The 26,762-nt window shown below is 32.1% G+C and overlaps 1 protein-coding gene and 1 long non-coding RNA gene across 7 annotated transcripts; one reads left to right on the top strand and one right to left on the bottom strand.

Annotated features, from left to right (window-relative positions):
• The first annotated feature begins 3,091 nt into the window (after positions 1 to 3,091).
• LOC108981666 lies at positions 3,092 to 4,726 on the top strand. The gene is made up of 4 exons (XR_001994595.2): positions 3,092 to 3,159; positions 3,317 to 3,406; positions 3,765 to 3,860; positions 4,470 to 4,726. It is a non-coding gene; the product is annotated as an uncharacterized LOC108981666 (long non-coding RNA).
• A 198-nt stretch (positions 4,727 to 4,924) lies between these two features.
• LOC108994206 (pentatricopeptide repeat-containing protein At5g61990, mitochondrial) lies at positions 4,925 to 15,127 on the bottom strand. 6 transcript variants are annotated; one of them, XR_001996655.2, is made up of 9 exons: positions 14,929 to 15,115; positions 10,488 to 13,314; positions 9,910 to 10,031; positions 9,404 to 9,694; positions 8,255 to 8,529; positions 8,115 to 8,185; positions 6,167 to 6,362; positions 5,909 to 5,996; positions 4,925 to 5,264 (listed from the first exon to the last, which is right to left on the bottom strand). XR_001996655.2 is itself a non-coding variant. In XM_018969330.2 (3 exons), exons 2-3 carry the CDS (start codon positions 13,300 to 13,302, stop codon positions 9,687 to 9,689), a joined length of 2,823 nt encoding a protein of 940 aa, XP_018824875.1. In that variant the 5' UTR covers positions 13,303 to 13,314; positions 14,929 to 15,115; the 3' UTR covers positions 9,005 to 9,686. The 6 variants fall into 6 exon arrangements, 1 of the variants encoding a protein (XP_018824875.1); XR_001996657.2 differs by lacking the exons at positions 4,925 to 5,264; positions 8,255 to 8,529 and adding an exon at positions 6,791 to 6,839 and having other exon boundaries at positions 5,480 to 5,996; XR_004800897.1 differs by lacking the exons at positions 4,925 to 5,264; positions 9,910 to 10,031 and having other exon boundaries at positions 5,480 to 5,996; positions 14,929 to 15,127.
• Positions 15,128 to 26,762: the final 11,635 nt, after the last annotated feature.

Raw genomic sequence — 26,762 nt, 5'->3', positions numbered from 1 at the left:
TCACATGAATCAATTGATGTTGATAATCTAGTTGACCCTGCATCATCTCCTATTGCCTCTAACTACTTTCCTACTACGCCTTCATTGAAGTGGCTTGAGTACCTTCATCCATGAAAGGATCTTCCATCTTTGATACTAAGATTAAGATCAAGAAAATAAGAGAAGAATATAGAAAGAAACGTTTTTTGACTTTATTGAATCAAGAATGGAAATAAGAATGAAATTATCCAACCTCCACAGACTGCCAACAAGTTCTTCGATACCCCTTTATTTCCCTCTCTGTATTTATACCAAAAGAATTACAAAAGCTCCCCAAAGAAGAAAGCTCTCAATGTACCATTTCACTTACAAGAAAATAATTACAACATTTTCCGGTTTACTTACACTACATATCCTATACAAAACTCAAAACGACCAGTTTCATTAAATCAAAACTCCCCGCTTTTCCTTTAGGCTTGGTTTGATTTGGCAGATGAAACACAAACCATCTCACTTGGTTTGTACAGCTAAAACCCACCAGAAGTCCATTTTCCCCCTTGATCCAATCTGGCCAAGCACCAAGTTGGGAGAGCTTCCTTATCCATAAAGGTGACCCTACAACTCTTTTTCCAGAGGGTGCTAGGTAATTTTGTTTTTTGCCCCATGCAAATCTTCATCTTTTCCCTTTTGAGATATTCGATAGTACAGTGGGCAAGAGATTCCTCTGGCCTCTATGATTTTTCTTGGGGAAATATTGTTTTTCAAGATTTTCATTAACAGCCGCACTCGGTTTGTCTGGTGTAGTCTAAAATCATCTATAAATTGAAAATGATGAAATGTGCCGTTTGGATAGTGAGTTGATATGAAAATTAAATAAAATATAATTATAATATTATTTTTTAATATTATTATTGTTTTGAAATTTAAAAAAGTTGAATTGTGTATTATATTTTATATTAGAATTTGAAAAAGTTGTAATAATGAGATGAAACACTTTCACTATCCAAATGGGGTCTGTCACGTACCACTACCAGTATCTGCAATCGTTGCACCTCTACACCTAACTCGACGCATAAACGCCATTTTTCTTGTTTGGAAAACACACAAACACCAACGATGGCAAACTAAAGTAAAACGAGCACGATCGAGCACACGACACACAATATACGTGGTTCGGCAAATTGTCTACGTCCATAGAGCTGCAGAATTATTATTAACCAAAGGAGATTACAATTACTCAATCTCAACTAACACTCTCTAGGGTTTTTTGTTCTCTCATACAATATATACTCATTTGACAATTATTCTCTCTCAAAGTATGTTGAAAGTCGTACAAAACAAGTCAAATAGAACATATTTATAGTAAACGGCATTGGAACCCTAATCTGACAAAAACTGCGTTCTTCGCTCGAGCGGCATGTCGAGTGCGCTTCAAACGAACATCCAATAAATATCAGCTCAAGCGGGGTGTCGAGCGTGGCTTGAGCGAACACTAGGGTTTGTGTCTCGCTCAAACCCACTGTCGAGCACATCACAAGTGAACTCACGGGTTGAACTTCGCTCGAGCCCACTATCAAGCGCATGTCAAGCAAACTCACTATTCTTCGATTTTCTACTCATAGATTAGTCTCCACATGCAACCCAACATTTCTTTCTCCACCACCACAGCTCCGAACACATGGTTCTTCAAGGTAACCATGCTAGTTGTGTCCTCCATAACTATTATCATATCCTGGGTTAATTTCTATTTTTTGAAATTTAACACTTCAATAAAGTTTCATCTTGTTTTTATATATGTTTTACATATTCTCTGCTTATCATACGTAATTGAGTCGTGCACTATGGTTAATTTTCATGCTTTGTAATAAATTTCCATCTTGTTTTCATATCTGTTTTATATATCCTCTTAATTTTTGACACTATAGATTGATGCCAAAGAAGATTGGAAGTAGATGTCTTTTCACCTTTCTGTATGAAGATATTTTGCCCATTTTTACACAATTAGCGCTCTTCACGAATCATGTATGCTTTTTTGAATTTGATGATTTGGTTATATAAAATTAAATTATTTTATCTTATTTTATCTCATTATTATAATTTTTTTAAACTCATATAAAAAATATAATTAACAATTTAATTTTTTTAAATCTCAAATAAAAATAATATTATAATAATATTTTATTTAATTTTTAATAAAACATATCATTTTATCTGAACTGTATAACCAAAAGAGACGTAAGGTGGTTTATTTATTTGATATATTCTCTGTTTTATCTTTTATGTTTGGATGACAAATGGATGAGCTTTATTGAATATGCTCATACTCGTTGAAGCTAATAAGGGCCTTTTTAGATTTGGAAACGATTCCCTTTTGCCTTTCGTAGCATTTGGAATTGGCATTAGCTCTAGCCTTTTAGTTTATTCTCTCCGTTATCCGTCGTCCTTTGATACAGATGGGATTAAAAAGTAACACTTGAATCTTTTCCACCGTATCATATCAATATTCTATATGTAAGAAGATCCACTCACCCTATCAAAATTAGGGATGTAAAAATTAATTGAAAAATCGGCCTGAACCGGTAGAACCAATCTGGTTCGAAACTAGTTCTCTTATTCTAAAACCAGTTGGTACCGCTCCGATTCCGATTATATACTTTTTAAGATGGGATTGGACCGGACCTGTTCACTATATTATATATTTTAAATTAATTTTTTTAATATTGTATATAATATTTTTTTATATATAAAACATAAAATATATATTAATAACATTTTATGGCCCAATAAATCCTCAACATATTCTTTTTGATAAATATCTAATATATTAATAATACTAATATACATTAGTATATTAATTAATAATACTAATACTATTAAAACCAACAAATCAGGCCGAATAGGATCGGAACTAGTAAAATTGGAGGTATCGGTTTAGGAGGATAACTAGTACGCAATCGATTTTCGAAAATACAAAATCGGTGCATACTAATTCGGTCTTAAATTTTGTCCAAAATCAAACCGGTTACACTCCTAGTCAAAACTATCCATAATCCATATGTACATTGCTCAGCCACCTAGAGACTGAGTGTTTTTTGTCGGTGGAGGGTAGCTTCTAGTACTAGACAATGTAACCTTTCTTTAATTCTGTACTTTGTGTGTGTTGTCTGCCAAAGTTTTCAGGTAACTCTGTTTGTAACAAACTGCTGAGCCTGGAACTTGTTTATTCGACCATATTATGACTTTTACATCAAATGAAACTGTAGTAGCTTGTTTACTAGATTGAATTGTACACTACAATGGTTGCTAAGTTCCATCATTTGTAAATTCTGTGTAACAGAACTATGGCTGGAAATGCGCAAGGCAAATTGGCTTCATTTATCACTCATATTGGAATTGACATCAGTACTTGGATGATGAAATTTTTCAGGTTTTCACCCACTCTGTTTCAGGTTTAATGAAATTTGGGATGCAATATTTGGGGGTTTCAGGTTATCTCTCGGTTAAGACTTAAAAGTTCATCCTTACCCCCAAAATACTCTAGGCCTTAAAATGTGAAAATAGAAACCCAAGTCTGAATTCCAAGACTTATCCAAAAAAAAGTCTGAATCCCAAGGTCATACAACAAGACAAATAAATGTCTTTCACTATGTCAGTAGGATTGTGCAATACACACATCTTTTTTATTTTTTATGGTTAATTAATTTTTTAAAGACTTCTTTCATTCTTTTCTTCAATTTTTTTTTTCAATACTAGTTTGTGACAATTACTGAATTTTGGTTTTCCAGCTTGGATGCAAAACAGAAGGTTTTGAATATTTGAAGGAAAGGTGTTTGCTGAATTGCCGCAGTGTGAGGACTAAAGAAAAGTCATCGAATTCCATAGTAAGTTTGAATCATTTTGATCTTCTACCATTTCATTGGCAGCAAGTGAACCTTCAATCTTCTACAAATCCATCACACATTGAGATTATCTCAAGTTCTTCACTATTAATACTCATCTTCAATATCCTACAAAATCATATTAAAAGAATATTCAATTTAACTGGTTGATTTTTTTATTCACTGCTTGATTTTTTTCTTGATAAGGCCTGAAACTTTGTTTTAATTTCCATAGCATCAACACATAAGTTTTAAGGCCTGAACCTTTGTTTGGTTTTTGGACAAGGCCTGAACCTTCATAATTCATCATAATTTTAATTTCCATGTGTTTGACGGAAATACTGAACCAAACAGCTTGAGATTATTAGTTCTTGCCCATCATCAAGCTTTGATTTATCAGAAACTGACTTCCGTTCATGCAATACATGTAAATGATTTAACCACAACAAAAGCATACAATCCTTTTTTAATGAGTTAGATGTATATAAAATTATAAACCCAATAGGGAGTATTTGAAAAACATTATTTGAAAGCTATTGAGTCCTCACTTTTTAAAACAATGAACGCTATTCAAGTAATGCTCACCGTCCCCTGTTTTGTTTTATGGTGCAGGAGATGAAGATAAAATGTGATGAAAAGAGGTCCTTCAATGGAGAAGCTGAGGCCATTTCAGAATCTGTATTGTTTTCATTTAATTGTTATTGTGGAGTAGTTGGTTGTAATGTAATTTGCAATTTGTAGCTTGTTGTAATACTCTTTCTTGGCATGGATTTTATGTTCTAGCCCCGTGTTTACCACTGTATGCCAAAACATGATATTTGTGTGATTGGTAAGTAAATGTAATGGTTGGAGACTCCAGATTAGATTTTGATGATTGCTAGTTGTTGGCTATTGCACTTTATTTTTTGTCTAACCATGATTTATTGTTCAGTCAAAAGAAAGAAAAATGTTGCTCAGTCATGGTTACTTTTGCAACGATCAACCAGGTTTAACTTTGCTTAAAAGTTTAGTACATTACAATCATAATCTCAGTCACATCCTGAGCTTTGCACTCTTATGAAGCAATAGAGAGAAAAAAAGGAACTAAATTCATCTTCAGCAATAGATAAAGTACACATTGATGATAAAACCAACCAGAAATAGTCTGAACCAACTAGAAACCATTACAATAAATAAAACTTAGTACAAACACAATAATATATGTGCACATTTATTCTCTACTATCCGCTTTCAAAGTTCGTCCTCAAGCTTGTGAAGATCATTCTCTCTTTCTATTAGTTTATCTTCTTCTGATTGGCATAAACCCTAAGTCCAGAAATCAAGAGCAGTTTCAAGACTGGAATTGATGCTGTGATGAAGAGCTGCAAAAGCTTCATGTTGTGATTCCCTTACAATCTTGAAAATGACCTTCACCAACCATACCAATAGCCAATATTTTCATCCCGAGCATTGCTACTCATAAGCCATACACCACACACCATAATTTTTTTTATTTTTTTTTTTATTTTTTTAAAGTTTTTTTTTTATTTTATTATTCTTAAAATAATTGAATTATTTTACTCATAATTCATATACTATACATTTGATAAGAAAATAAAATTAAAAAAATTATAAAACTGATGGTGTGTGGTGTATGAGGCTTAGGAATAGAATTTTTCATCCCTATATTGTGCAGAAAACGTAACAAAAAAAAAATTACATTCTTAATAAAAGAAACACCGTGCATCAGCCCTTACTTACACACTGTCAGAAGACTCAGAACCTCTACTAAGGCACATGAGCTCAAAGAATCAACAAGCACGACCTTTGACATATCAAACAAATCAATTAGCCTCAAAATTCTCTAGGCTCATAAGCACAAAGAATCAACAAGCATGACCTTTGACATATCAAACAAATGAATTAGCCTCAAAATTCTCTAGTCTGAAATACATAAAGCAAAAAAGGTTGTTTTCAAAAGCCCTACCCCAAGTTTCAAGCACAATAATCAGGACCACCAGACTTTATAACCTCAATATCCTGAACAATATAATTTTAAGTGCATGCCTTACGTTGCAAAATCCCGATGCCGCACTCCATCCCAACCTTGGCAAGGAAGAGGTCTTCGCGAAAAAGGTTATTAATTTCAATTGCAGTGACCTGTCACAACAGAACAATGTAAATTAGCCTAGAACCAAGACTTTTTTACAATTGACATTCCACAAAAAATGTTGTTTGCAAGATATTTTATTTTAAGCGACTAAATAAATGTAAATTAGCCTAGCCCCAACTCTAAATAAATGAAGAATTGATGCGTTTGTAATTCTTACTTCAGGTGGGGTAGCAAGTTTTGGTGATCTTATGGTGGGCTTCAAGGGAACTGATCGTGGAGACCGATCAACTGAAAGGCGTGAACTTTGCAAAGGAGAGGGTGAATCAGATTATGATTTAGCTACTCCCCTGCTTGGTCTAGCAACTCTTGGAGTTGCTGGTGATGCTTTGTGAGGAGTTTCAGATAAAGCGGACCTGTCAAGTTCAAAATCACAAAAATATGGTGCCGTAAACAGAATGCATTGAACTGGACTCTGCTTTGTGAGATGTACAAACATTAAACATGTACAGGAAAGGCAAATTCGAAATTAACAAAAATACAGATGGATCTAAGCCAAAAGTTCCCTCAAAACATACTGTAATAAGTAGAACAAATTAGATAACTACATCCTCTAGAGAACATACTCTTGACATCAACAGGGTTATTTAGTATATAACATCTGATTTCATTTACTTCTCCACTAGGGTTATTTGAGTTGTTCCTCAATCTGAATCTCTCTAAGAACTGGTCATAGTGGACTATATATGCTTGACTGAAGGGAGCACAAAAACCCAACCAAAATGATTTTAATGTCAAGAGTGAATTACTTCAGAAATGTTGAGAGCAGTTTTGATGAACTCACATTGTCTATGCAATTCTTCAACCCATTGTTTGGCTCGAGTGAATGTATCCTGAAGCCAATACAACCAATTTTCAAAGCAATTTTATTCCTGGCACAAGAATAAAATGCACTAGGAACCAGTTATTCTATTTATGTATATATATGTTCTACTCCGTATAATTTTATATACATTATCAGTTTTGTATATATCTATATTTATAAAGACAAACCTGAAATAAGACAATCAATCATTTTGTTCTGATGGACAGCCTAGAGATCTCAGGACTCCATATGAACCTGAGAAGTAAGGCCATTGGGTACTGAGGTCTGCTGGCTGTTTAAAATGGTCATAGACTTATTTACCTCAATGCGGAAAAGATGCAGAAAAAAAGCCTAGAAAGAGCAACTAATGTTTGAAAAATCTAGAAGAGTCTAATTCAAGTGAGAATACAAGAAAACATAATGCGCAAGCATGGTGCCAGACAAGAAAAATACTAGCAAGACAAACTCATGACTGGGAAAGAATCTTGGGTGCATCTTTCGTTCAAAAAATGTAGTATTTGCAATCTACATCAAAGAAATAATTGGAATAAATAATGTACCAAACATATTCTTTCTCATTCATTGGAACAAGTTCATTTAAAGAGCAATTGCTTCTCAAAAGAATGGATATAATAAAAATGAACAAAAACTAAAAACGATTTTAGACGCCTTCCTGGCAATAGACATCTTTAACAAAGTGTATCTATGACCAAGGCATCTCAATCATATTCTTTAATTGTTAGGTGATTTATGCATGTAATTTCCACCACTGTAGCAACTTAGCACCTTGATTGAATGCAAAAAAAAAAAAAAAAATCATTTCAATTCATCTTATACAATATGTTTATGAAGTTAATTTATGACGTCTTATACAATATGTTCAAGAAGACAACAAATTTAGGAACACAGTTCTCTGATTGGTCTAGGAATACAATATGTCAACGCCTAATTCTAGGGTTTTTTTTTTTAAAAAAAAAGAAATAATTGTTAGCAACGATGTCGTTTGATGGCAGCTGGCCAGCTGGGTGGTCTAGAAAGGAAAAACCACATGCAGGCCTAGTACGGTGTACCTACATCGAAGAACACAATGTAATAGAGTTGTGGCTCATTTGACCTTTTCTTCAAACACTTGCTATGCTTACCTTTTTTCTTGATCTTATTACCGTAGCAGAGGGACAGATTCTAACAACATTCCCTTACTACATTCAAACCAACAGAAACTAAATCCCTTACATTCCCTTACTACAATCTTCAATTTAAGAGAATCATAACAGAGGGACTCTAGGGCATCGTAACCACTCACCTGGCTGCCAAGATGTAGATTCATTGATGTCGATTCTGAAGCAGGGACTCTAGGGATCGTTGATATCAATTCTGAAGCAGGGAAGATGAGATAGTTAGCAAAGAAAAGAAAAACAGGGAGAGAGAAACGCACACACGCACCTGGGACGATGAGGGCAACAGGGAGGGAGGAGAGCTGTGGGACGAGGGCTGGGCGTTTAGTGAATCCGGTACACTGGCGCGGGTGGGGGGAGATGCGAGGGGTGGGGAGAGGAAGAAAAGGAGATGGGCTGGCAATGGGGAGGGAGGAAAGCTGGGCGACAAGGGGTGTGGCGAAGCTGTGCAGACGGCCTCGGTGTCGCTGGAAAGAGATGGTGTCGCTGGAGGCGGTGGGCAGAGCACAATCGACGCAGGCGAGGGAGCAGTTTCGACTCGGGCTGAGATCAAGAGGCAAGAACACAGGGCAAATTCGAATCGGGGAAATACAAACCAATAAAAGTTACAAAACGCAAGTTTTGGGTTTAAAAAAAAAATGGACACCACGTAAGGTGTGTGAAGAGTGCAATGCTACGGGGGCTGATGTATAGTAACATTCGTTTAAAATTAACTCATATGTACAGTGCTTATGGCATGTGCAATCACAACCTGTATTGTTGATGTGCTTGTTGAACTAAAGATCTTCAATATTAATTGTTGAGCTGTGTTTCCGTTATAAGTGATTATCTTTTATGCAATTGAATCTTATCCCTTTAAGTGCATCCACACCAATCCCTTGAAAAACCTTTTGTTGATGGATTTTTCAAATTTAGTAATCAACGATAACTACTTCATAAAAACACACTATTAAAGTTAATGGAAGCATAGAAAAAGACAGTCAACAAAGATCTTCACAAATCTGGAAAAACACACAAGTTTGAAAAAGAAGTCACAAGCAGTCTCTCAATTCAATTTTGAGCCATAGCTTAGACTCCATCTCAACTAGGGAATTTAATATATCTTCAGACAGCTAATACTAATCATTTGAGGTGAATCTATATTCGAATTTAAAAACAAGACCTAGTACATGCCAAACCTCTTGGGAGTAACCGAGGGACAAGGACCATTAAGCCACCACTCTTGAATGTGGACGTTTTACATTCAACTTGAAATAAAGAGTATCTATTTAGGGCAAAATAAGGGGTACTTTGATTATTGTGTTTCTTACCAAAAATGATTAGATAACAATACCCCCTTAAATTTCAAGAGATATAGATAAGAGGCTATACTTTATTATTTACAAACCACCAATGCAGAACAAAAAACTAAACCTACCAGACCCCGTTTGAGTGCTGTCAAAGACTTTTGTATTTCCATGGTCATGCCACTGTCCACACTTCCTGATTAAAGATTCTTGTGTGATTTCTGCGAATGAAGCTTAAGTGAACTGCTGCTCAGACCGGCCTTCTTCCCACAAATGGGGCAAACTTTCATCATTGGCTTTCGTTGTCGCCATTCCATGGATGCTGTGTCCCATGTAATTTCCTATCCAGATCCAAAAGGATCCTAGCAAAGCCATCATTGCGCTGGGCTCAGTGGTGAACTCGTTTTAGTAGAGTTAGGTTCCTGCATCACAGAAAATAACAGTTTTAAAAACAGAGCTTCCTTTAGATATCTACACTTTTTGATAAGTCCTTCAGATATCCGCACAATCATATTTCAATATCACGTATGGACGCACAAGGCAGCTGCCAGGTGGCGTCTGAAGGCTACCATAAGAGAGATGTTGATGGTATTCTCAAAATTATATTCTAAGATGCATGACTATATTCTTCACTTACTTCCTGAGCATTAAGTACGCCATCACCAAGGTGGCACTTCTACCTATTTGTTCAACATGATCAATAGAATCAGAAGCTTCTTCAAAGATACTACTAATATTTGTATCTTCATTGTCAGATATCTGTTCAAGTGGTAGGTAGTACAATTAGTAAAAATATTGGAGATTGAGTTACATAATCAACAAAACCTTTTGCTCTTACAAATACAAAAAAATAAGATCTAAAAACAAATAAACATTTTAAATATTATATCAGCATGTGTTATTATGTTCAACACAAGGTAAGTAAAAAACAAAATTCCCACTTTTTTGGGCTTCTTTTATGTTCAGTGAGAGAGAGAGAGCGTGTGTAGGATGAGGTAACTAAAACATCATGAACCGCATCTAACTGGAGATGCAAGATGAGTTGGAACCATTTTCAACAGAATAGATCAAAATCTAAGTACAAAAGAAATGGAAAGGCATTTACAGAAAAAATTTTGTGCTCAAATAGTTCAGGAAACTGAGAATCTGACTGCACAATTTCTTTTGAGCACAAACATAATAAGTGAGTAATTCTCAAGTGCTACAGTGTAATACCAGATCTTGCAGCCAGCGCCCCACCAATGAAAAGGCTAGTTGTGATTGAAGATGGCCTCTCTGTATTTGCAGCCTCAGATATCAACGGAATTCTCTCGAGCATGCCATATGTTTCTTCATCAGGGTCAATCCCCGCTGCCACCATTTCATCGAAAAGAGCACACATCTTATCTCTGCTCCCTATGTTGTTGTACCCATGCAGGAGTGCAGTGTAAGTTAAAATATTTGGCTTGAGATTTCTTTTTTTGATCTCCAGAAAGAGCTTCTCAGCTTCCTTCATTAATCCAGCCTTGCAGTGCGAATTGATCAGAATTGTGTAGGTCACATCATCTGGGGTCACATGCTTATCAACAATGTCTTCAAACAATTGGTTAGCTTCATCCAATTTCCCGGACTTGGAGAAGCCATCAATCAAAGCATTAAAAGAAGGTGTGGAAGCAAAGCCCTTCTGCACCATCTCATGAAATAAGGAAAGGGCCTTCTCCATGTTTCCTGCTTTGCAGCACCCATCAACAAGGGCACAATAGATGAAACAATCAGGTGGAACCCCCATAGATGGCATCTCATCCATTAATTGAAATGCCTCAACTAAATTTCCAGATTTGCAGTATCCATCTATAATCGTAGCATAGGTCACACCATTCTTAGCCAAACCCTTTCTTGAGATTCCATCAAACAGTTCCCTAGCTCTCTCAATGTCACCCGACTTGCAAAGTCCATTGATCAAGGAGTTATAAGTAACAATGTTTGGAGTGATGCCTTTCTGGCACATCTCATCATAGAGTTGAAAAGCTCTGTCTAAATCACCTTGCTTACAGGATCCAGAAATGAGAGAGGTGTAGGTAAAAACATCTGGCACCAGACCCTTGTCAAGGACTTCAGATAAAACCTCCATTGCTTCCTCAATTTTTCCATTCATAGAAAGACCATGGATGAGAACACTATAAGTCTGGATATCTGGGATGACCCTTTGTCCAAGTAATAATTGAAATGCAGAAAGAGCTCCAGTTACGTTACCATCTTTAAAGTGCCCATCAATCAAGGCCGTGCAGATCAAACCATTGGGCGCTATACCCCAACCTAGCATTTCTATGAAATAACCGTATGCTAATTGCATATTCCCCGCCTTAGCATATCCATCGATGAAAGTCCCATATGTATATTCATTAGGTTTAAGACCCCTCTCGATCATTTCAACCAAGAAATTCTCAGCATCTTTCATTTTTTTGGCCTTGCAGAGGCCAATTATAAGAGAATTATAACAAAACATGTCAGGCAGAACGCCCTTTTCCTCCATTCCTTTTAATATCGTTATTGCCTCGTCAAATCTACTTTGTTGTACATGACCTTTGATTAGAGTTGAGAATAGAACAGCATTTGGTTTCAAACCCCCTGCAATCATCTGCTCCAAAACACCATTAGCTGCTTGCAGATCTCCACAATGGCATAGGCCATTTATTATCACACCATAAGTGAATATTGTGGGTGCCAAGTTCCACTTCTTCATCTCAAGAAGAAGTTGATAAGCCTCAACCATATTTTTCTTTTTGTAATAACCACTAATTAAAGAGTTAAAAGTATAACTATCTGGTTTTATTCCCATCACACTCATCTCATTGATGAGAGCTTTGGCCTTCGTCATCTCACCAACCTTACAAAACCCACCGACAAGTACATTATATGTTACCAAAGTTAAGCTTACTCCACGGGCAACCATCTCATCTTTGATTCTCAAGGCATCTTCTACCTTACCTTGTTTCATGAACCCATCAACCAAAGCAGTGTAGGTAATGTGATCAGGACGTAAACCCATACCAAACATCTCTTCCAATATCGACTTTGCTTCTTCTGACCTTTTCTGTTTGCAAAACCCATCAACAAGCATAGAGTAAGTATAGGCATCTGGGATCAACCCCTTCCCAGCCATGAACTTCTTCAACTCAAGAGCCTCATCAACAGCCCCATGTTTGCACAATCCGCCAATCACCACATTGTAGGTAACCAAATTAGGACTACAGCCCTTCTCCTCCATACCAAATAGCACCCTCCTACCCTCTTCAACATTCCCAACCTTACAATGCGCATTTATCACAGTAGAATAAGTATAAACATCCGGACTCATCTTAGCCTCTAACATCCGATCATAAACCTTCCAAAACAACTCCATCCTATTACACTTTGCCAAGTCCTTCAACAAAGAATTACAAAACACCAAAGTAGGCAAAAACCCATCATTTTTAATTCCCAAAAACACGCTAGCAGCCTCATTCAACATCCCCACTTTCCTATAAGCATTCACCAAAATCTCAAAAACTACCACATTAGACCCACCACATTCTACAAAGAAAGTAACAATGGAATCAAGAATTTCCAACGGCGGCTTCCGGGTTCCCACCATTCGCTCTAAGACGCCATTAGCATGGGCGAAAAGCCTCGAATTACATAGAGCAATTGCAAGAATCGAGAAAGAATACTGATTTTGAGGAACGCCCATCAAAGAAGCGGACCAATCAAAAAAATGAAGGAGGCGTTTGGGGTCACTCACCCAGTTATGTTGAAGAACAGACCGAACCACCTCTGGGTTCAGCTTCTTGGGTATATTTGACGATTCCATGAGGTACTGCCAGTTGCTTTGCTTGAGAAAGGCGGAGATTTCTTCGATTGTGAGCTCTTCATTCTGTTTTGAAGTCTGCGAGGTGCAAAAGCTGAAGGATTTGGCATAAACAAAAAGAAGTCTTGATGGTTGTGCTTCTGCGACAACATTTCGATTTCGGAGTGCAAATGCAAGGAGGTTTCTCTGAGAAAGTAGACCCATTTTATTCCTGACCTGATAAAAAAAAAAGGTCGAGGGACAATATGTAGTTATACACCATTAAGGAAGTTGGGCCAGTTGGATTAGGTAAGCTCAAATGAAATTATAATGCTTGATAACCAGTAATTTTCAATTAAAAGAAAATCACTAGAGACACTAAGGATCCCACAAATTAACCCACAAACTGATTTATCACGTTTGGATCAGTTAAGTTTTTTTATTCTCTTCCATTCCCCCCTCCTTTTCAGTGAATGTCGTGAATGCCAGTGCTTTTGAGGTAAGCTCAATTCTAGGAGGTGCTCTCACTTTGCACACCATCAAGGCGCTTGCACTTTTGAATAGGGGTGTAACCGGTCCAGTTTTAAACAAAATTTAGGACCAAACCGGTATATACCGGTTTTGCATTTTCAAAAACCGATTACGCACCAGTTACCCCCTAAACCGGTACTTCCGGTTTTACCGGTTCCGGTCCGGTTTTCCGGTTTTAATCATCTACCATAAAAAAATTCTGCCATAAAAAAACTGCTCCCATGTAAAAAATCTGCTGCCATAAAAAATGTGCTATAAAAAATGTGCTATAACAAAAAAACTGCTATAGAAAAATCTGCTATAAAAATATAAAATCTAATATTAAAAAAAAAAAAACCGTAACAACAAAATAAACCCTAAATCAGAAGCTCATTAAAGTTTTTACAATATGCAGTTATGCACATATTGATGCCAGTTCACAAAAAATACACAAAAAAGAAGGATAAACTAAAACTGACTTTTTTTGTAAGTGTTCAATGGACACCAAATAAATTGATATAAAGGAATCTCAAGTACATGAATTGCAACGACAAGCCAAAAGGGCAAAGTACCCCGCCTCTCGTTACATAGCACAAGAGAAAAAGCTTCGGGTAGCACAAGAGAAAAAGCTTTGGGGTTCCTTATATCAATACACACAGAATAAAGATTAATAGAGAAAGAAAAATCATCAATGCAATAGCAGAAAATTCAAATAGAGAATACACACAATGCAAAAAAGATTATAAAGAATACACACAAAAAGAATACACTTAGAATACACACACAAAGAAATTCAAATAGAGAATACACACAATGCAAGAAAACATTGTAATGATTCAAGAAAACACAGACACACAAGAAACCAAACCAGTAGAATCACTGATTGACATCCATGCAACCCAAAAAAATTTATCGGGTTCAAATCTACTAACAGATATATATATGAACAAACAAACAAAATTACCCACATAAACAAAAAGGAAAGAAATCAAGCTATTTTCAGCTGGATGGGGAACTATACATGTTCATCCTCGATGGGGAGCTGTACAGCATATATAAACCCTAAATCCTAAAATATAAAATATAAAATATAAAATTATACCTTCCACAATTATAAAACACAGATTCAGCTTGATGGGGAGCTATACCAAAAAAAAAAACTATAAAATATAAACCCTAATCAGATTTCGAAATCTGTAAAAAACCCTAAATCTCAAATCTGTAAATTCGATAAAAACCCTAAATGAAATGAATCAATTAGCAATGAATTGAAACATTGTAATGATTCATGAAGTAAATGTAAGATTTTGAAAATTAAAAAGCATATAAATGTTCACATACCGATTAGCTCGCCGAGAGAGGGGAAAACAATATCTGTGATTCTGTAGCCTCGGGAACAACTGGAAGCGGAGGAGAACAGAACGGAATAACAGTGTCGACGGCGAGGGGCTGTTGACGGCGTGAGAGAGGGGCTCGGCGTGAGAGACGGCTGCGGGGACTCGGACTCGAGAGGCAGAGCAGAGATGGTCGAGCCCGGGGTGGGGGGATATGTAACCGAAATATATATATAGCCCCATTAAACGACGCCGTTTGGCCATTGGGACTAAAATTTAGTCTATATGCATAATATATATATACTATATAGTATAGTATATATTATATATACTAGTAAAGGGCAAACACGTGCATTGCACGTGTGCCCAATTAAATAAATATAAAAAATATTTTTAAAAATAAGAATTTTTTGTAAAAATATGTAATAATAAAAAATAGATTAATATATATAATTATGAAATGTTATAGTTTTATTGAAATAGTTTGTGTATATATATGTGTAATATGCGTATATATGTAATAGTTTCAATTGCCCAACTGAAATGTATTTTCTATTGCCCTGGAAATTTGAATTAATAATTAAAGCAAAACATTGAAATAAGAAGAAATACATGTTAGATATATATAGTAATAAATCGAGAGATTTTAAAATTATTTGTAATAAGATGTAATGTTCAAATTTTATTTTTTTTTAATCTTTAAACTGCTTTTTCTTTTCTTACATGCAAACATACAAAGCACAAAAACAAGAATCTAAAAAATAAACAATTATCTATATTTAAAGCATAAATAAATATCATCCAATCAATAAAATATGCTTAATATTAAAACCAAAGTAATTAATGTAATATTGAACTATTTACAATTAAAAATCTTAATATAGATAAAACAAATATTGAGCAATTCTAATTAACAATCACAATTCTATATATTTGCAAGATGCCTCGTAGAAATAAATGCATTAAATATTATAAAATATAAATAACAACATATATTTGTATAAACAATAATAAAACATACTTGGAGATAGGGATAAATAAAATATCAGTGAAAATAGAGTCAAACAACAAATAGAAAAATAAGCACAAATGACAAAATCAAAATGCCTGTTATAAAGAAATATATTATACAAGATCACGTAATCATTTTTAATAATATATCATTTCATTTCAATCATTTCATTTCAAGAGGGTAGCTAAAAGAATAATGAAAATAGGAGAAATTGATAATAACCAACTTGAGTGTGTGTGAATTGAGCCCAGCACTTGTGTGGAATGAGGTTTGCTTGTTTGGGTTTGTGTGTGTAGATTAGGGCCCAGCCCGTGTGCCTTCTGAAGCCCACATTTTCAAGCTACGTTTGGATAATGAGAATACCTGAGAAGTGTTGAGAATGTTTATGAATTATGAGTAGAGATTGAAGTGGGTTTGTGAGTCCCATTGAGAATATTTTGAGTTGTTTAGATGTATGAACTATGTTGAGCTGTTGACTTTTGGATAGATAATTGAAAAATGTGTGGGTCTCATCAATGATTGATTTTTTTTAATGATGATTTTATTTATATATAATAGTGATAAATATTATAGTGATTTTATTTTTTATTTATATATAATAGTGATAAATATTATAGAATGTTTGTGAATAGTTATGAGTAGAGATTGAAGTAAGTTTGTGGGTCCCATTAAGAGTATTTTGAGTTGTTTGGATGTATGAAATATGTTGAGTTGTTCACTTTTGGATAGATAATTGAAAAAAGTGTGGGTCCCATTAATGATTGATTTTTTTTAATGATGATTTTATTTATATATAATAATGATAAATATTATAGTGAAGAGACTTTGGTACGAAGATGATTCATTGTGTTTGACATATGAAGTATTTTCATAAGTACGAGAATACTTGAAAAGTGTTGAGAAGACTTTGCTACCCAAACGTAGCTGAACGGTGCCTTTTTTAAGCACATCAATATATAAACCCTAGTCTTTCATTATTTCCCCGTCTTTCTCCTACGCAACGCACACCGTCTTTCTCCTCCTCCAGACCTACTCTCTCTCAACTTTCTGTTTTTTGCCGATTCTCTCTAACCTCCAATCTCCATCTGCTTTTCTAACCCTCACACACTCAGTCGCACTCACATACAACATTTTCTATTCCTCTTTCTTTTGCTCTCTCACACACTGCACTTCTCACCCTCATATTTGTGTTTGTTTTTATTTATTTATTTGTACAATTTTATTCTTTTTAAATCTTACGAGTTTCATATTTTAGATCTGCGTGTTTTTTTTTTTTTTTGTGTTTTTCGGTTGCTATTTGTTCGTTTGCTCTTCTTGCTCTGTGTTTTTTTTTTTGGTGTTTTTTCGGTTGCTGTTTGTTGGTTTGATCTTCCTGCACTGGTTTTTTTTTATCTGTAAAAATCAACATCTATGTTTATTTTTGTTTTTTGACTTTTTAGAAATAAAATTTTAAATCTAACGGGTCTGAAGCCTCATCTTTCTGGTATGTTTTTTTTTCATCTAATGTGTGTTGATTCTCTCTATGTGCTTGTTTCTTTTCTTTTCTTTCTTTTTTTTTTTTTTTGTTAACACATACAAATCTGAGATTACATTTCTCAAAAATCGCCATCTGTGTTTTTTTCCTATTTTTTTACTTCACTTTTTCAAAATGTTATGAATCTAAAACTTCATCTTTCATATATGAGTTTTTTTTTTCGCCTAATGGGTGTTGGTTTGTTGTTCCTTTTTTTTTTTTTTTTTTTGAAATCTTCTCTGTTGCTCCTTTTTTTCTGATTTTTTAGAAAGGAATTTTTAAATCTAACAAATCTGAATGCTTATCTTTTAAATATGGATTTTTTTTTTCCACCTAATGCGTGTTGATTATCTATGTGCGCTCGTTTCTAAATATTTTTTGACAATGTGCACGAATAAGAGATTTATTGTTGATTCATACAGATCTTAGATCTGGATTACAGAATAAGAGATTTATTGTTGATTCATAAGAGATTTATTATATTCTCAGATCTGGATTTATTGTTTCTTTTTTCCTTCTATTTTTGTGCGTTGGGTTGCTGTGATGATTTGTTTTGGTTGAATTTTTTTTTGTCAAGTGGCTACAGATCTTGAGTTTAACAAATCTCTGTAGATGTAGAAATGTATTACATCTAGGGGTGTAAATTCAAACCGAAAAACCGGACCGGACCGAACCGGACCGATTTTACCGGTTTTGAACCAGTCCGGTCCGGAACCGGTTTTTAAAACGTAAAAACTGGCCGGTTCCGAGATTTTTTGGACTGGACCGAACCGGTTGATTAAAAAAAATAAAAAATAATATTTTTATATATAAGTTTTATACAAAATATTTTTTATATATTAAATATTAATATATATAAGTTTTATATATAATGTATAATTATAAATTTTTATGTGAAATTTTATATATAACATATATATTCATATATGAAATAATTTCTTATTATAATTTATAAATTATTACATAAAATGTTAATACTAAATCACTAAAAGTTTATAACTAATACTAATATATAACTTATAACTATACCAATAGTCTAATATTAATACTATTATATAGTTTAATATATTAATAAAAGTATAAAACAGTTTTTTTTCAATCAATTTTTTTTTTTATAAACAAATTTTTTAATGACAAATTGTGAAATTTACATTTTAAAAAAATTGAAAAATCGGACCGGACCGGATCGGAAACCGGTAAAACCGGAAGTACCGGTTTAGGAGGGTAACCGGTGCGTAATCGGTTTTGAAAAATACAAAACCAGTACATACCGGTTCGGTCCTAGATTTTATCTAAAATCAGACCGGACCGGACCGGTTACACCCCTAATTACATCTTTTGATTTTTTTCAATTTTTCTTCTTTCTCGCATGTCACTGCAATATTGTTTCATATCTAACCATCTTAGTTGTATTTTTTTTCAGATACTCTATTGCTAACAATTACCATCTTCTGAGATTTGTTCTTCCTGATATGTTTCCTCCTTATGTCTATGCTCATGTCTAAATTATTTTTGGCAACAAATACAGATCTAAGATTATATTAATGAGATTCTGATTTATTTCTTTCTTTATCATTTTATTTTAACAGTTCTTCTCAGGTTTAAGGCGGTTTTGAGACACAAAACAAAATATAAAATTCTCATCTCATCTCATCTTATCATTATACCCTTTTCAAATCTCCATACAAAATATAATAGACAATTTAACTTTTTCAAATCTCAATACACATTTTTCAATTCCCAAAACAATAATAATATTAAAACATAATATTTTAAACACAAAACAAAATACAAAATTCTTATCTCACGCCTCAAATCTGCCCTACTCTTCCTGATCTGTTTCCTCTTTATGTTTGTACTGGTATCTAAACTATTTTTGTCAATACATACAGATCTGACATTATATTTATGAGATTTTGGTTTCTTTCTTATTTTTTCATTTTATTTTATGCGTTGGGCTGTTGTGATGATTATTTGGTTGCAGGTTTTTGTTTTTTGGATGCTTATAAATTTTTATCTCTGTGTTTCTTATCTTCTGATTTATTTTTTATATATACTTTTATGTTGTTTTAGCATACTTTACCATATTTGATATTTGTTTAGATGTGACTTGAACATGTGTAATTTGTGGGTTTTTGAGATTTTTTTTTTTTTGGCCTATATTGATAGTTGTTTTTTCCAAGTGTTAGTTTTCTTTTGAGTTTAATCAATATCTGTAGATATCTGAAGAAAACAGTTAGGAAATGAACATATAAAAACTGACCTGTGAAACTGGAGAGTTGGGAGGCAAATTTAGAATTCAGAGTCGAAAGAAACAGATTTGGGAAAGTTAAAACGAGAGATATGAAACAATAGAAAATAAAGAAGATGAAAACTACTCTAAGAGCATTTTTATTGGTTTGGCCGAATTCATCTTTAAATTTAGTCAATATCACACTTTTTTATATTTGTCTATTTCATTTAAATTCAATCTTCACATTGAATTAGCCATTTACTCTCTATATAATAATAAAATATTATTAATTTAATAATTTTTTTATTTAATTTATTTGTATCACATTTATAATTATACCAATTTAATATTAATAATAATTATATTCTAATTAAATTAAATTAATATTTATTACATTTATTAAATATTAAATTAACATTACATATTATTAATAATTATTATTATATTCTAATTAAATTAATATTAATATTTATCAAATATTAAATTAATATTAAATATTAATATTAATAATAATTATATTATAATTAACTTAATAATTAATATTCTAATTAATATTAACTAATTAATTTATTTTTATCATAATTTATATTTAATAATAATAATATATCGAACCAAATTTCTTAATTACAAAAAATATTTATATATTTTGTGAGAGAAGTGAGAATTGAATATTTTAATGTTTGGCTAACCTACTGTTCACCTACAAATTTGGAGAATCACTGTAGCAGAAGTTCAAAATTTTATAGAGATTCACAATCCAATGTGATGGGTTTTTGGCACATATTGGTTAAAATTTAGTTATCATTGGACTTTGGCCATCTCAGTGAGGATAATCTTATACGCAGTGGTTAGCGGTAGAAAAGATAAAAAATAAAATCAGATTCTGATAATTGTAAAAATGAAGATAATTATTATACAAAGAAGCACGCAGTGTAAGCAGTGAAGAAATGTAAAAAAATTTGAGAATGTGATAAGAAGAAAAATGATGGAGGCGGTGGGAAACAGATAGAAAAAAAAATCTAAAATCTGATAAGATGAAAAAAAAAATGAAACCTAGAAGGTGGTGGAAATCGGGAGAAGAAAAATGTAGAATCTGATCAGTGGCAGACCTACACAGGGGCAGGGGGGCCATGGCCCCCCCAAAGTTTGAAAAAAAAAATTGTATTAGTCTTTTTATGATTTAATAGGATTATATTATCTCATATTGTGTTGGTTTTCTCTCTAAAACGTTATCTTAACCTTTTCTACAAAATTATTTTGATCTTATAAATTATTTTGACTCAAAAATAGAATAAAAAATATTTTATTATAATTTTAGCTTTGCTCGCCCCCTTATAACAAATTTTTGATTCCGCCACTGTAGATTATAAAATGAAAACGTAGGAATTCGATAATAAAAAAAAGGACAAAATTGTAAATTGACCAAGAGTGGCAAGAGGGACAGAAATGACAAACAAATACCAATTCAAGGACAGAAATGGAAAAAAAAATATAAACAAAACTTGTCCAAAAAACACAGGAATTCGACACTACCAAAAGCAAGGACAAAAGCGTAAATAGACCAAAAATGGCAATACATGCATAGAGGGAAAAGAAATATAAAGCAGAGATAAAAATGAAAAAAAAGATAGACGACAGTTGTCTTTATTGGCACTTATTATATATAAGATATATTAATTATATATATAATATATATAGTGATATTAATATATAGTATACTATACTATATATTATAATGCTAACTATATATTATACTATTATAGTGATACTATCATAATAATATTATATACTATACTAATACTAATACTATATATAGTTATATAAATTTTGTTATAGTGATTTAACCTTTTAAAAAAAATTATAGTGATTTATATCTAATACTATAGTATCATATTAGTTATAGTGATTTAGTATAACTATATTAGCATAAGTATAATTATAGTTTATATTAAACTATTAGTATTAGTATATATATTAGTATTAGTTATAGCTATATAATATATTAGATTATATAATAGTATTAATATTAAACTATTAGTATAGCTATATATTAGTATAAGTATAACTATAGTCTGTATTAGATTATTAGTATTAGTTAGACTATATAATAGTATTAATATTATACTATAGCTATGTAATATAAGTATAACTATAGTCTATATTAGACTATAAGTATAACTATAGCTATAGTGAGTTTGTTAATTTTTATATTAGTATTTGTTAATTGTTATAGTGAGTTTAATTTATTATAACTATATTATTGATAGTATTATAGTGATAGTATTAGTATAATAATTTATTAGAGTAATAGTATTAGCATAGTAACTTATTAGAATAATAGTATTAGTATGGTAATTTAGTATTAGTAATTAGTATTAACTAATTACTATTTCATTATTTTATATGTGATTATTTAATATAGTGATTATTTAGCTATATATAATTTATCAGTATAATTAGTTATATATTAGTATAGCAATAAATAAAATGTTATTAATAATTTAAATATATATTTTATGTTTAAAGCATATGATAAATTAAATTTTCATATTTAAAATTAAACTTTAATTTTATAAATTATAATAAATTATAATAACATTATCTTATATATAATTATATTAATAACATATAATCAAACAAATTACAAAGGTTCATATTTAAGATTAACATTTTATGTTATAATTTATAAATTATAATATGAAATTATTTCATATATAATTATATATTATATATAAAACTTATATATAAAAAATATTTTGTATAAAACTTATATATATAAAATATTAGTTTTTTTTAATTTTTTATTTCCAAATGGGGCTGGTCCAGTCCGGTCTTGGAAACCATGGAATAGGGACCAGACCGGTTCAAAACCGGTCCAACCAATCGGGTCCGGTCCGATTTTCCAATTTCCTGATTCAAATTTACATCCTTACTTTTGAATATCTAATAGATACTTTTCAGTTGTAAAGAAAGAGATCTCCATAAGAGATGTTGTATTTCATTCGTCACAACAACCATATGGAAATGATGATGATTAGGGATGTAACTGATCTGGTTCGGTCCGATTTTCGACATATTTTATAACCGAAGCGATATACACCAACTTTAAAAATTTAAGAACCAATATTGAACCGATTCATCACTGAAACAGAAGCTTCTAATTTTTCCGATTCTAATCTGATTTTTCTGATTCAGAAAATTCCCAACTAGAACATTGCAATTTTTTTGAAATTCTAAATCAAATTCTGTATTTTTAAGAATAATTTTATTTGATAGCTTTTATACCATATTATTTATTTAATATAATTTAATTTAAAACATAAATTTTAAATTTTAAAATTTATAAATTAAATTATATTAACATTCAAATAGTATGTCGGTCGGGTTGTAGCATGTAAGTCTAGTTTGAATGTATAGGTGGAAGTCCTCAACTCATCTACCATATTGCACCTGGCGCCGAGTCGAGTTACGAAGAAAGAAAGAAGTTACTAATTAGGGCCTCATTTGTTTAACAGTTAGATGAAATGTTTTATTAAAAGTTAAATAAAAAATATTATTATAATATTATTTTTGAAGATTATTTTAATTTTAAAATTTAAAAAAATTAAATTATTTATTATATTTTATATGAGAGTTTGAAAAAATTATAATAATTAGAAGAAATAATATGAGATAATTTAATTTTATGTAATCAAACCAGTCTTAAAGTAGTCATGAAAAAGATGAGACATTGACGTGTAGGGTTGGGGTGAGGTGTGGACGTATGAAATTGATGTAAAATATCTTAAGATTTTATAAATAAAAGTGAAATAATTTGTAAATGTAAATAATAATTAAATGATTTTAGTTAATATATTTTATTAAGTTTCGAAAAATAAAAAAAATTAAACAAAAATATGATAAAGTTAAAAATCTGTTTAAATATTATTTTATTTTAAAGTTTGAAAAAGTTATATTGAATTGCGTTTTGTTTTAAAATTTATAGAAGTTATAAATTATAATTAAAATTTATAGAAGTTATAAATTATAATGATTGGATAATGATAGATAAAAATGTTAAAAATTTAAAATTTAAAAATATTTTGTATTTGAATTATATTTAGAAAAAATTTTGTGAAAGATTTTTATAATTTTTCATCTTATCTCATTACTTGCCAACAAAAAACGTTAGGCGCATGACTATCTGTTTGAAAATGAATAGTAATTTCACTGTTCATACGAGTATCCGTATGCATAGATACCATATGGTAGAGAATAGATCATATTACATACATACTGAGTATTTGTAATACTATAATAAGTATTGGTAATATTCTAAAACCAACAAAAATCCAATCAAGATATATATTAATTATATCATTCTACCTCATTAAACATGTTGATATGGATTCTATTACAGATCATGATGTTGAGATCATGTGCGTTACGCACCTTGTTAAAATGATATTTACAGTCGTGAATTATGTAAGTACCATGTAATCTTTTTAAAAAAGTAAATAAATACGAAATTTATATGAAAAAAATTAATTTTTTAATAATAAAATTTATTATTTTTTTAAAACAATTACACAACAATTATGAATTTTACTACTGTATATAATATAAAGGGGGGAGAAGGTGTCACATCACATAAAAGAGAAAAATGTTGTAAGTTTTAAAAGAATCCAATTATAGGAGGTGTGGCTATCTTGCAATAACTAGGGTGATGAATATTCACTTCTTTTATTTTTTCTGATATATTTGTTATTAGAAAACTATAGTTAAATCAGGGTGTGTAACATAACAGTGGTCTGCATCTGTCTGCAACATAAGTTGTATTTTCCTGTGACATCAACAGAATTTAATCTGGGACCTTTGGAATCTGATGCATCCATTTGCTGATTTGGTTTTTGTTTAAGGTAGGTTTGGGGGGTGATATGATACAAAATTCTCATCTCATCTCATCTCATCATTACATCTTTTTCAAATTTTTATACAAAATATAATAAATAATTTAACTTTTTCAAATTCTAATACAATAATAATACTAAAATATAATATTTTAAACACTAAAATAAAACACAAAATTCTCATCTCACCTCCTAAACATGCCCTTACTCTTGCTGACACCGCACCCGCAAATGAAGCAGTGTACTTCGAGAGGTACTCTCATTGAGGTACGAGATGGATACATTTCAATCTTTTCTTTTATATTAAGCAAGAGAAGGCTTAAGATATTTTTTTTAATAATTAAAAAAAATACTGTTAGAATATTATTTTTTAATATTATTATTATTTTAAAAAATTAAATTGAGATTTAGAATTGTTTATTATATTTTATATAAAAAATTTTAAAAATTATAATGATAAGATAAAATAAAATATTTTTTAAATATAAACGGTACCTTAATTTAATGGATGCAGACAAAAATAAAATAAATAAAGCCAAAAGTTAAAAGGAGAAAGAAAAGAAATATAATAGGGCTGTGCTGCGCATCAGCCGGAAGCCGCAGCACACCGCCCAATTTTTTTTTTCACTCAATGCACTAGGTGTGCGCTGACTTCTATAAACAATAGGCTTACATTTATATTTTCTCAATATAATAACCTATATTATACACAACTCGTAAAGATTAAACAAATAAATAAAGCAACAAAAGTAACTGTTATAATCTCTCTCTCTCTCTCTCTCTCTCTCTCTCTCTCTCTATATTTGTAGTTCAGTTTTGTGCGCCATTTCAAGTACAGTTTAGATCAGTGTTTTAAATTTCGTACCATACCGGCTGGTATGGCCGAAATTTTTCGTTTCGGCCGTCCGGCCGGTACAGGTACTATATCTGTCCCGTACCGGCTAAAATACCGGCCGTACTGGCCGGTACCGGCCATACCGGACTAAATTTCGGCCTGTACCAGCCTATATTTCGGCCGGTACCGGCCGATATTTCGGCCTGGGTGTTTTTTTTTTTTTTTCGTTTTTTCAAACTACAAACTTATTTTTTAACCCCTAATTCAGACTAGACTATTTATAATTTATATATATATGTATTTATATATAATTTATTTATATATAGACTATTATTTTAGAATATAATTTATATATATATTTATATATATAATTTATTTATATATCGATTATCCTGAAATGTTATCCCGAAACGCTATTCGAAACGATACCTGTACTGAAATATTTCGTTCCAGTACCTTGACCGGTACGACGTCCGGTATGGTATTCAAAACATTGGTTTAGATACCACGGTTTGCGACCAAGCAGCATTATAGCGATAGAACATCAAAGAAGAAAAAGAAAAGAATAGAAAATCTCAACATTCTTGAGAGAGCGCAGCCAGAATCTCGGGAAAAGAAAAAAGAAAAAAGAAAAAGCTATACCCACTTCACCCAGAATACTATTCAACAACAAAGGAGCTTACCCGCTCGTGGTCAAGGTATTTTACTATCTGAACCTATTTCGATTCTTGGTAGTAAACGCTCCATGAACAATCTGGTTGATATGCCTAATTTAGTAGAGGGGGTAAAAAAGCATAAAAAAGTGTTGGTCACTCCTGAAGAGAATACTAATGCATCGGTGGAGGCTGGTAGTCAGCCCCGCCGAACAAAATGAAACTCTTAAGCTGGAACTGTCGGGGGCTTGGGAACCCCCGTACAGTTCAAAGCCTTGGTCTTCTGATCAAGGAAAAAGATCCTGACATGGTTTTCTTAATGGAAACCAAGTTACATGGTGATCGGGCTAGGAACATTGCTAGAAGATTCAAATTTGAGGGTTGTATAGCAGTTGATGCAGTGGGGAGAAGTGGTGGTTTTTTACTCTTATGGAAGCAAGACATTCAATATGAGTTGTTTAACTATTCTAAACGACACATTAATGGATTTGTTTATAATGAAAAAGCTGGCCCTAAGTGGATGTTATCTTGTTTCTATGGTGATCCAATAGTTAGCCAAAGAAGTGAATCCTGGCGTTTGCTAAAATCTTTCAAGCCAGATAACATGGGTTGGTGCATCATTGGAGATTTCAACGAAATTTTATCCAATGATGAGAAGAAGGGGGGAAGGACTAGGGGAGAAAACCAAATGAATCTATTTCGGCAA

The sequence above is a fragment of the Juglans regia genome, chromosome 2 (genome assembly GCF_001411555.2).
Source record: "Juglans regia cultivar Chandler chromosome 2, Walnut 2.0, whole genome shotgun sequence".
Lineage (NCBI taxonomy): Eukaryota > Viridiplantae > Streptophyta > Magnoliopsida > Fagales > Juglandaceae > Juglans > Juglans regia.
Note: the sequence above shows the minus strand (reverse complement) of the source record. Positions and strands in the feature narration are given on the sequence as shown.